Genomic DNA, 11,917 nt, shown 5'->3' with positions numbered 1-11,917 from the left:
CCAGTCCATCCAATGGCATGGGATGCTCAGGGACTCATCTGGTTCCAGTGTGTGGTCCAGTCCATCCAATGGCATGGGATGCTCAGGGACTCATCTGGTTCCAGTGCGTGGTCCAGTCCATCCAATGGCATGGGATGCTCAGGGACTCATCTGGTTCCAGTGCGTGGTCCAGTCCATCCAATGGCATGGGATGCTCAGGGACTCATCCCTTGCTCCCACCTGCAGCATTCCATTAGGAAGCTGGGCTGGACCATCGTGGGGGGGGTCTGGGGGTCTTTGTTCACCAGGAAGGGGTGAATATGGTCCCAGGAGGGTGTTTGAATGCTTTGAGCAGTGTGAATGAGCTGTATCCCGGATTAAAGCAACCCCTTCCTGCTCATCTCCCTTCCCTGCCTGACCTTCCTTCGGGATGAGGCTGTGATTCCCATTGTGTTCCCCCCTTGCAGGCTCTGCTCATTCCCATTCCTCACAGATTCCCTTCTCCCACACTCCATCCCCTCCTCCCAACCCCATCCCGTACCCCGTGTCCCATTGCTGCCATCCCACACTGACCCCGGGATGGGGGCACCAGCAGGGGCTGACCCAGAGGGGTTTGGGATGAGGTTTCCTGAAGGATGAGCAGGGGTTTGGATGTGGTTCTCAGCTGGGCTATGGGGACAATTCACTCCTTGAGTTGCCCATCTCCCTTTAGGAAGGGATGGATGGAGAAGTGCTCACCTCTCCTGCATCCCTGCTGGGCAGGATGAGCTGAGGGCCCCAGTGCTGGGTGAGGTGGGTGCTGTTCAAGCTGCTGTCTGGGGCTCTTTGTGTCCTCCTCTCCATCCATTCCTCTCTGGAGCCATCTCTGCTCCTTCTCCTTCATCCCAGGCCTGCATGTGCCACCCTGGGGACCAGGGGCTGCACTGGGGGTGATGGAGCCTGTGCTGTGCACTGGTACCTGCTTGGGGCCATCGAGGGGTAGGGCAGGGGCTGCTGCATGGATGGAGATGGGGATCAACAGGCACAGAACATGGGAGATGGATCAGTTGTGGGGGTACAGGACCAGGGAACAGGGATAGGGGAGGCTGAATGGGAGGCTCCCTCCTGCCTGCATGAACCTCACAGGGCTGGACCTGCCTTTGCCACTGTGGATCTTCCCAAGGAGCTTGGCAGGAAGGGAACAGAATGTACATCCCCTCTGATGTCAGGGAAGGGAACAGAGGCAGTGATGAGGGATGGAGGCTCTCCCGCAGGGTGCTTTGGAGCAGCTCACAATGGTGATGGCAGGGTCAGGACTCGAGGCCTCTCCATCCCCATAGAGCCCCAGAGCAGGATTGAGCCCTGCACAGGCCACTTCCCACAGGGATGCAGCCCTGGCTGCTGTGTGGACACAGCAGTGTCCCTGTGACAGTGACAATCTCCACCAGTGCCAGAGGGTTGCTGGGCTGGGGCAGGGGAACTGGAGCATCCACTCCCTTGTCACATTCCCTGGTCCTATCCCATTCCCTGGGAGGAATATGAGGAGCTCCCCTCATATTCCTGCTCCCAGACACTTCTTACTGCAGCAGGAAACACCACAGGGACAAGGGGCTGCTTTAGGTGCTTTGTATCCATCTTTACTGGCATTCTGCAGCCTCTCCCTGTACATCCATCCCTTTGTCATTGAGGATACCCAGGAGCAGCTGAGCTGTGGTGCAGTGAGACCCAAACACCCTTTAGTGATGCCCGATGGCTCCAGGCTCTTCCCTCTGAAGCATCAGCAGCATCTTTGGCTGTCACAGCCTAAGCCATGACTTAAAGGCTTTAAAGCTGTTGAGCTGCTTCACTTCTCCTTGTCCCTCTTCTTGCTCTTCCTCTGGCTCGTGAGCTCACTGAGCTTCTGGTCCAGGCGCCTCTGCAGATGGGCTCTCTTGGCTGGGTCCAGGGAATGGTCCTTGGAGCCGCTGCCGGGATACAGGATCCCTTCCCTATGGATGCGCTGCCGAGCCTGGGCCTTGGCCTTGTCCCCACAGCCGTGAACCTGGGGGGGAGAGAAGACACTGCTGGGAAATGGGGATGTGCTCACACAGGTGGGAATGGGGTGGGTTTATGGCCAGAGCCTGGAATTCCAGCTGCTTTGCACCCCCTAAAACCATCCCCTATGTATTTTATAGCTCCTCTAACAGAGAACAAGGATGTAAAGGTGATTATTCCCCATCTGGAATGGGCAGAGTGGGAGAACAATCCCCTTGGGCAGTGTAAGTGCCTCCTTCAAGGGCAGACTCACCCTCCATGTGAACACCTGGATCTGCCTTGGTTCTCACATGAGAGCCAGGAACAAACCAGAGCTCCTGCTCATGTTCTCTGCTAATACAGAGAGGGGAAAGGAGTGAAACAGGACGAGTGGCTTGGGAAATAAGAGGAGCCCTTTCCAGCCATTCCCTGCTGTTCAGGATGAGATCCATGCTCTGCTGTGGAATTCAAAGGCTTCATGACACCGACTCTGTGCAGGCAAACCCTCAGCAAACCCAGCCTGGGCTCAAGCCAAAGGTCCTGCTTAAGGTTTGAAGCCAAGTTCAAACCACCTTGAACCATCTCCAGCAGGTAGGATCCCAGCCCTGCTGCTGAGACAGACCCTGGAGGTCCCATGGAGCAGGATGGAACAGCCCAGGGCTCAGGGCTAGGATGGGGATTGCTGAGCCCATTGCCCAACCTAACCCAGTTGGAGCTCTGATGCCAGACCAACCTAAAGCCAGGCAGTAACCCCACATCAGCAGGGGCTGGAGCACAGGCATTGGCCAGTGGGATCTGCTGTGCTGTGCTGCATGGAGGGGCTTCAGCAGATAAAGGGGAACATGAGTCATAGAATCCCAGAGTGGTTTGGGTTGAAGGGACCTTAAAGCTCCTCCAACCCCAACCCCTTCCACTGGAGCAGCTGCTCCAAGCCCCTGTGTCCAACCTGGCCTTGAGCCCTGCCAGGGATGGGGCAGCCACAGCTTCTCCATTCAACCCTTTCCAGTGTTCCCCAACCTTCACAATGAACTTCCTTGTATCCCATCTCAGTCTCCCCTCGGGCAGGTTCAAGCCATTCCCCTTGGCCTGTCCCTACATCCCTTGTCCCAAGCCCCTCTCCAGCTTTCCTGTCCCACCATTCAGGTATCTCTCTCCTGAACAGGGACCAGAAGCTCCAGCCCCATTGTGATGGCTCCAGGCATGTGCTGGAGCCCCCTTAGGGCCAGGCAGGGGTAGGAGGTCTCAGGCTATTTCACATTGAAGCCTGATAACGTCTGGAAGAAGAGCTGAACATTGAAAGCACCACAAGCTCCTTGACAGGATTTCACCCTCGGAGCCCTCATTGCCATTCAGCAGGAGAGGTGGTTCTGCAGGAAAGGAATTGATCCCCACACTGGATTGTGAATGACCATAAATACAGCAATTCTTTGCCATGGGAACAGTGCCTGACAGGGGGAGCATCCATGGGCAGGATTTATGGGTCAGCTGCTAAACGTTGCTAAGCTCTGTGCAGTGAAGAGCTGCGCCTGAGGGATGCAGGATGAGGATGATGGGCACAGGAGGCTGCAGCTCAATGGGCAATCATCACCTCTCAGCTCCTGTCCTCGTCACAGCCACGTCAGCTCTGCCCACAGGACTCAGACTGTGAGGCCAGCTTGCAATGAGCATCATGCTGCCAAGCCTGGAGGCTTGAACTGTCTGTCTCTGCACCCAAACAGAAAGCTGAAGCCTGAGATCACTTTAACCTTAGTTTCCTTCCTTCCTTCCCAGATCTGGGAGGAAAGGGCTGTCAAGCAGCTATGGAGGAACAGCAAGAAGCTGTTGGTTCAGTGCCCATCACACTCCCACGTTGATGCAGGAGGTTACAGGGCTGCTGAGATGCCTGAGCAAGAGTCCTCCACTGCAAGAAAGCAGAGCAGAGGAGGCAGAGGGACTCCTGTCACTCAGGTATGGATGGGAGCTAGAGCTGGGTCTGCACAGTGTGGAGCAGCTCAGCTCTAAGCCAGCTCAGCACTTAAGGAAAAGCCTAATTGCTGCTGTGTGGGGCTCAAGCCTTGTCCCCAGGCTGCAGAGGGAATCAGCTGAGAACTGGGAATGGTGTCCAGGCTCCCCCCAGTCAGTGCCTTAGGCTCACACCTCTTTGTGTCTCCTCTCTGCTTTGCTTTATCTGCACAACCCGAGTGTAAATCATAGAATGGCTTGGGCTGGATAGGACCTTTAGATCACCCAGTTCCATCCCCCTGCAGCCCCAGTACCTCCGGGATGTGGTGGCTGAGGCAGAAGCGGCGCTGGCAGTGGTGGCAGAGCTGGCCCATACTGGTGATGCTGGTTTTGCAGCGGGGGAAGGCACACGTGTTGTCAGCTCTCACTGCAGCAGAGATCAGGGCATCGAAGTCTTCCTCTGCCTCTGCTGGTTTGCCTGGGGAGCAGAGACCACATTGACACCAGAACAACACCAGGGCACCCATCACTGCAGCCTGGGCTGGGGAGCAGCACCCAGAGCCTGGGGGGCACTGCTGGCAGGGGCTGGGATGTCAGACCCCTGTTGTTCACAGGCATGGGCACAGGGCTCCCTCCTGCAGGGTGCCTGGGGGTCCCCCTATGTTAAAAGGGAAGAGGAAGGGATGTGTCTGGCAGGAAGAACAGCAGCTCCTGGCTCTCTGCCTCTGTGTTTAGGAGGCAGCCACATCCTTCACTGTGGGCCAGATACTCCTCTTAGCTCCTCTCCCTACCTTTGGGAGCCTCCAATTCCCTGAGCCTGGGAAAAGGGTCCCCAGTGTTTTTGCTTTGAGCTAAGGAATGTGTAACTGTTACACATAGATGTACTGATGTTACATGCTGTAATCCCCTTCCACAGATGCTGCAGCCAAGTGATGCTGTTCCTGCCAGTCCTCACATCTCTGCAGTGACAAGCACCAAAGGCTTTCCAAGAGCCACATCCCATCCTCTATGCACACAGACAAACCCCAAGGCCTGGAGGCACAACCACGAGGATTAAGCAGCACAATGCATTCAAGTAAGCCCATTAAGTGTGTTGGTTATGAACACAGTGACCTACCTTTGCCTTCACCTTTGTCTTTCTTCCTGTTGCTGGCCTTGGGCTCCTGAGCCTTCCTCGCTGCCTCTTCCCGTCTGGCTTTATCCCTCTGAACTCTCTCCATGTGCAGGGCTTTCAGGTTCACTTTCCCTGAGCCCTGGTTGCTCCCTCCTGGCTCAGCAGGGGCAGGGCTGTCACTGCTGGGAGGCTGTGGTTGAGGAAGAGGATGCTGAGGCTGAGGAAGAGGATGCTGAGGCTGAGGAAGGGGATGCTGAGGCTGAGGAAGGGGATGCTGAGGCTGAGGAAGGGGATGCTGAGGCTGAGGAAGAGGATGCTGAGGCTGAGGAAGGGGATGCTGTGGTTGAGGAAGGGGATGCTGTGGTTGAGGAAGGGGATGCTGAGGCTGAGGAAGGGGATGCTGAGGCTGAGGAAGGGGATGCTGAGGCTGAGGAAGGGGATGCTGAGGGTGAGGAAGAGGATGCTGTGGCTGAGGAAGGGGATGCTGAGGCTGAGGAAGGGGATGCTGGGGCTGAGGAAGGGGATGCTGAGGCTGAGGAAGAGGATGCTGAGGCTGAGGAAGAGGATGCTGAGGCTGAGGAAGAGGATGCTGAGGCTGAGGAAGGGGATGCTGAGGCTGAGGAAGAGGATGCTGAGGCTGAGGAAGAGGATGCTGAGGCTGAGGAAGGGGATGCTGAGGCTGAGGAAGGGGACGCTGAGGCTGAGGAAGAGGATGCTGAGGCTGAGGAAGAGGATGCTGAGGCTGAGGAAGAGGATGCTGTGGCTGAGGAAGAGGATGCTGAGGCTGAGGAAGAGGATGCTGCTGAGGAAGAGGATGCTGCTGAGGAAGAGGATGCTGCTCATCAGGGCAGGTGGCTGCAGGCAGTGCAGGCTCCGGGGGCTCCTTCCTGCGGACGCTGATGAACCGGTCCCTGCCCTCCCCACTGCTCCCATGCTGCAGCCCCAGCTCCTCGGCCATCTGATGCACCAGCATCCGCTGGTGGGCATTGAGCGAGGGGGGGAAGTCCATGTGGGTCTCACCGCTCTCCAGGAAGGCCTCCAGCACAGCCCTCAGGCCCTCAGCACCACCTCTTGTCTCTGGGCTCTCCCTTCCAGCCCCATTGGTGCCGCTCTGTGCCACGGTCACCACTGTCCTGTGCCTCGGTGCCACCGGTGCCCTGGTGCCGGGTGCCTTGGGCAGCTTCTGCCCCCTCTGCCGCCGGCTCTGCCCCTCCGTGGGGCAGCTATGGGGCACGAGGTCGTCGAGGTACTCGAAGGCCGAGCGCACGTCCCCATGCTGGCTGGTGTGGGTCAGCAGGCGCTGCAGCCCCGGATGCCTGCCCACTGTGCCCGTGTCACACACCAGGGCCACGTGGCGCCGGGCACGGGTCACTGCCACGTTCAACCGTCGCTCCTCGGCCAGGAATCCAACCTCACCTGTGGGAACAGGGAATGGGGCTGTTGGTACCCGTAGGGAGGGCTCCAGGGATGCAGCTCCATCACTAAAGGGGGGATTTGGAGGCAGCGCTTGCAGGGGTTGGCTCATGGCATTGTCTTCATCTTCTGCCCCTCTTTGGGGCACGTGGAGGATGATGGCGTGTGGAGAGGAGAGATGTTCTCCTGTGGGGCCCACAGCACCAGGCAGCAAATGCCATATGGAGCAATGGGGAGAAAGCTCACTTCGCAATACACAGGAGCTGTAGGTAAAGAAATCCCCCCTGTCCTATACCTATACCTATACCTATACCTATACCTATACCTATACCTATACCTATATTACCAGAGGTAATGGGTTTAAACTTAAAACAGGGGAAGCTCAGGTGAGCTCTGAGGCAGAAGCTGTTCCCTGGGAGGGTGCTGAGGCGCTGGCACAGGGTGCCCAGAGAAGCTGTGGCTGCCCCATCCCTGGCAGTGCTCAAGGCCAGGTTGGACACAGGGGCTTGGAGCAGCTGCTCCATGGGAAGGGGCTGGAGCTGGAGGAGCTTTGAGCTCCCTTCCAACCCAAACCATTCCATGCTTCCATGCACCAAGCCCCACATGGCTCCAGGCTCCCAGTGGTTTAGGTAACAGCCATTGAGGCAGCTCTGCAGGGTTTGCTTGTGGAACAAAAGCAATGAGAGCTGGCGAATGCCCAGATGAGTCAGGCTCAGCTGAGGGAGAAGGGTCCCGTGGGCAGCTGCTGAGTTCCAGCCCATGGGATACAGAGCAGAAGCAGCTCAGGTCTCTGCTGGTGCAGTGACCAGCCTGGCTCTGGTTCTGCCCTGCCTTGCTGTGTCTGGTGCTGCCTTTGAGGAGCAGGGGGTGAGGGATCCCCCCATGGGTCTGCAGCTCAGAGTGTTCTCAGTTCTCAGTTCCTCTGCTGTGGTTTTGCCTGTTCAGGGGCACGTTCATCTCCTCTGATGGGGCAGGGGGCTTCCTGCTGCATTAGGAATGGCTGGTCCAGGTCCCTGGCCTCCTCTGGACTGAGGAATGCAGCTGCAGAACGGGTTTGGCTTTCTCCCAAGGGCACCAGCATCACCTCCTGTGCCCTATGCAAACCAGAGCTGTGCCCAGATACACCGAGAAGCTGCCTTGTGGTCCCAGGGAAACCAGTGATTCCTGCCCCATAGCAGAGCCTTGGCTGCTGGCTGTGCACAGGAAGGGGCTGGGGACACCCACCTTCATGGGGACACCAGCTCCTCCAAGCAAGGTGAGTCACTCCTGAATTAGACCTATTCTTAGTCCTGCCCCACCTCCGTTCTGCTTTCCTGGCTCCAGGCTTTCTAAAAACACCCCAGCCACCTCCTCCTTCCATCCATGCTTTCCTCTTTCTCTTCCTCCCAGACATCAGCACTCCCAGCACATACCCACTGCTTCATCTCCAGCAGCAAAGGGATGTGTGTCTCTGGATGGGGAAAGGGGCAGTGATCCATGGACAGGACAAGGGGGTTCATGAGGGGTCCCTTGGGCTGCCCCTGGACCCTTCAGCACCTCCAAAGGAGCCTCCTGGCCCCAGGGCAGCAGAGCTATTACCTCTGGCTGCAGCTGCTGATAGGGAAGAGCTTGATTTGCTGCTCTAGATCTTGCTCTCCACAGCATCATGCTCTGTGCAGGACTTGCTTTCCTTAGGGAACTGACCCACAAGAGGCTCCAAGGCCAAGAAATCACCTGCCAGCTTTTCACCCTCTGTGGGACATGCTCAGCACTGCAGTAAGCACAGAGCCAACCCTCCTGCCATGCTTAGCACCCTGGTTTAAACCACTTCTGAGGCCTCAACAGGCTGGAAACCTCCAGACTAAGCCCTGGCCTCCTCTCCCTGCTGCCTCTCATGGCAGCGTGCCTCATCCCTCTGCCAGCTGGGATGTTCCTTTGTAAAACCCCAAAGGCTAAAGGGAAGGTTCCTGCAGTGAATCAGTTCAGTGCCAGAGACTGCAATTAAACCACATGGCAACATGATGAGAGACCCCTCAGCAATCCCCCTTCTCTCCCATTCCCTATGGAACAACTCCAGCAGTGAGCCTCACCTTTCCTGTTGGATCTCACCAGCGACAGGATCACTGCCTCTTTCTCTCTCCCTTGGAAACCATCGACTGATTTGATTTCTAGCTCTGGGTAGCTGTGGCCAAGGTGCTCTCTCAGCATGTCCACCTGGAAAACAGGGGATGGGTGTCTTTGGAGGGGAAGCACAAAGTGAAAAGGACTAAAATGGAGCTGGTTTGGTGAAGTCCCTTCCTCTCAGCGCCCAAGGATGAGCTCCCACATCAACCAGAGGTAAAGTGCTGACTCCTGAGGCTGGAAGTGGAAAATACCCAACTAAAATCTCTTCCCCCATGGCCTCAAGCTGCTTCAATGTGCATAACTTGGCCTCAAATGCTGATTATAGAGTTTGGTTCTGCTGACTTCCCCTCCATCTCCCTGAGGCTGTTCTGGTATCACTGCTGGAGCTGTCAGGGTTTGAAGGCAGCTCCATGTGCCTGCTCTGAGTGCACACAGCAAGAGAGAGGAGATGCAGGAGAGGGCAGCTCACCTGCAGGTTGTATGGGGCTATCACCGCGATGTCTTTGGCCTTCACACCAGCTTCCAGCAAGGCTCGGATGTGCAGACCAACCAGCTGCACCTCCCCTAGGGCAGAAGCAGAGGGCTTGGTGAGGGCAATGGGTGGCTGCTGGGCAGAGGCTGAAGCTGCCAGCTTGGGTAAGCTGTGGCTCAAGGCAACTTCTCCATCTCCCCTTAAACAGTGAGGAAAGGCCAAGGGACCTCCTGCCTGCAGCATTCCCAACCTGGCTTGCTCGGCTCCATGGAGCTCCACACCCTCATTCCCAGGGCTGCGCTAACCCTAACCCTAACCCTAACCCTAACCCTAACCCTAACCCTAACCCTAACCAACTCTGCTTGCTTCCTTCCTTTCCAAGTCACCAGCTCACTTAAGCTGAAGAGCTTTCTGAGCAGCACGTGGCTTTCCTTGGCTTTATTAATCCAAGACATCAGTGCTAACCCAGGCAATGGATTCTTCTCCCTTTGCAGCAAGACCCTAGACCCTGCTGTAAACTCAGTTCTTGCTGTAACTGAGCCCTCCACCCTCCCTTTGTTCTGCCTTTCAAGTCCCTGCACTTCTAAACCCCTGTGACATTAACAGGCTCCATGCTCAGATCTGTGTGCTCAGACTCCCCATGGGCTGTTAGGGACGGGGCTGCTTCAGAGGGACCTGATGAGGACCAGGTAAATACAGCTGTGAACTGTTCCACTGGTTCATTGGCTGGACTGGTTTCACCCTCTGTTTTACAGCAAAACACAGGTATAAACCCCAAGCCTCTGCATTGTGCTGCTCCAAAAGGCTGCCTCCAGGTTTGGGAGATGGGCATTGAATCCCCTGCTCAAAATCTATGGGTTATCTCTGGCAAGTCTTTTGGGCTCCCCATGGGGGGACAAGAGCCTTTCCCTGGATTTGGCATACAGAAAACAAGAGCCACGTCAATGCTGGGGGGATGTCAAACAAAAGAAGCAAAAGATATTTAAAGTGGTAAAAACAGTGCTGGGATTTTACAGTCCCTTTTCCCATCTTGCCAGGGAGGGACCTGAAGCCTCAGCATCTGTTGCTGGCATCAGATCTGCACCAGTGAACAGAGGAAACCAAATGAGTCCTGGAGCAGCAGCCCTGATGCTAAACAAGCTATTTGGCCACATGAAAGTGATGGCAGAAAAGCCTCAGCCACAGCAGGAGCCAGGCAGGGGTGGCTGCAGTAAGTGGGCTGCCAGATGAAGCACCACGTTTTGGACAGCCCCTGCTGCAGAATGGCTGTGGAGCAACAACTTACACTCCATTTCCATCATGAAACCTGTGTTTTAAGTCAAAACCAGCAGGAAACTCAATGTCTTCAGAATACTCCTGGAGAAGAGCCATACAGGACTTCATGAAGGGAGCACATCCACAGTGTTCTAGAACAGGCTCATGCTCTGCCTTATGTCATTTGTGTAAAGCATCTGTCACAAGGATCCTCTGCCCTATCCCAGCCCACAGCATGGAGAACTGTCCCTGCAAGGGAACAAGGCAGCCAGTGTGGCCACCTGCAAGCTGGACACTGTCAATGTGATCTTGAGGTCCTTTCCAATCCTAACTATTCTATGATTCTATGATTGTGATCCTGTGACCACTTTGCTCTGGCTCAGAGTCCTTTGCGACTGAGGATTTGTGGAGGAAATGGTCTCTCAAGTAAGGCTTCAGGGGGATCCCACCTTCCATGCTACCTGCTCTGGAGGGGACATCTCTGGGATGTGATCACCAACCCCATGAGAAGCTGAGGACAACAACATCTTCCAAACAACAGTACCTGGATTGCCCTTGGACTGTTCATCTTCCAGGTCCAGCTCAAACAGGCCGCAGCCAGCAGTGTCTATAAGCAGCAAGGGAGTTGTGGTCTCCTCTGTGGAGGTGACACCTGGCAGGTCCCTGCACAAGATATATGGAAAGGGCAGGGAACAACACGGATATTACACCCCAGGGATGATCAGCTGTGGTGTTCTCACTGCTCCCAACAACACTGAGGGGATGGGCAAAACAGGTGGATCTTGCTTCTGAGGGATGAGGCTGCAGGGGTGTTGTATGGGGTGAAAAGGCAGAAGATTGGCTCTGGAGGTGGTGAAATGACAGAAACTGAGCACTGAGGTCCCTCTGTCCTGCTCCACCAAGCTTTGGTCCCTTTGCTTTTGCAGTGCTGCTGCTGAAGACCATGTTCCAGACAGCAAGAGCCAAGTGGGGCCCTTTAGCTCTGATGGAGTCATAGAACACAGAGGCCAGGAGGAATGGCAAACCCATCACAGGCAAGGACAACCCCTGCATGTGGTGCATGAAACACCCATCTCTGCTCATAGGGCAGGGAAGGGCAGGGACTCACTTGAGCAAGTGCTGGGCCACAGTGGGGTGCGCAGTGAGGCGGCCGTCGTAGAGCTCGGAGGAAGCCCAGTGCATGATGGCCTCATGCATGCGGTACTGCACCGTCAGCATCCTCACCACCTTCTGCCCATAGCTGTCCAGGAGCCGCTCCATCAGGCTGAGGGCAAGGCCCTGGGCAGCAGCCCTGCAAGGGAAGAGCAAGTCAGAGGTGAGGGTTTGCTGGTCCGAGGTACAGACCTAACTGTCTTTGGGTTAAGGACTCCATCAGGCAGAGCTGCAGCTGGAAGTGAACATGGTGTTGATGCAGAACTGGCAGGAAACCCCTAACAACAACTATCCTGAGGTGTTTCTTGTAATGACACACAATAAAGTGTCATTACACAGCAAAACCCCAGCAAGAAATGCCCTTCCATGCACTAACAGCAGGGTTTCCTCTGCAGGGATCTACAGGAAGCTATAGCCTGAATTAATGAGGAGCTATTCAACTGCTTGCAAATCTTTCACCTGATAATAAATTTCCTATTATTTTACCACTCAATTAT

The 11,917-nt window shown here is 55.8% G+C and overlaps 1 protein-coding gene across 2 annotated transcripts in view; it reads right to left on the bottom strand.

Annotated features, from left to right (window-relative positions):
- Positions 1 to 1,672: 1,672 nt before the first annotated feature.
- The window catches only part of IGHMBP2 (immunoglobulin mu DNA binding protein 2), a 30,981-nt gene continuing 20,736 nt past the window's right edge, over positions 1,673 to 11,917 (bottom strand). The window contains exons 9-16 of one of the 2 annotated variants that reach the window (XM_034061612.1): positions 11,377 to 11,559; positions 10,813 to 10,931; positions 9,012 to 9,106; positions 8,509 to 8,632; positions 5,843 to 6,442; positions 5,030 to 5,218; positions 4,227 to 4,390; positions 1,673 to 1,999 (exon numbers count right to left, since the gene is read on the bottom strand). In XM_034061612.1, coding sequence (XP_033917503.1) covers positions 1,802 to 1,999; positions 4,227 to 4,390; positions 5,030 to 5,218; positions 5,843 to 6,442; positions 8,509 to 8,632; positions 9,012 to 9,106; positions 10,813 to 10,931; positions 11,377 to 11,559 — 1,672 coding nt within the window. In that variant the 3' untranslated portion in view covers positions 1,673 to 1,801. Of the gene's footprint in view, positions 2,000 to 4,226; positions 4,391 to 5,029; positions 5,301 to 5,842; positions 6,443 to 8,508; positions 8,633 to 9,011; positions 9,107 to 10,812; positions 10,932 to 11,376; positions 11,560 to 11,917 lie in introns of both variants that reach the window. The other variant, XM_034061611.1, reaches the window with a different exon arrangement.

This window comes from Melopsittacus undulatus, chromosome 4 (genome assembly GCF_012275295.1).
Source record: "Melopsittacus undulatus isolate bMelUnd1 chromosome 4, bMelUnd1.mat.Z, whole genome shotgun sequence".
Lineage (NCBI taxonomy): Eukaryota > Metazoa > Chordata > Aves > Psittaciformes > Psittaculidae > Melopsittacus > Melopsittacus undulatus.
The sequence above is the reverse complement of the archived record's forward strand: the minus strand, read 5'-3'. Positions and strand labels throughout refer to the sequence as shown.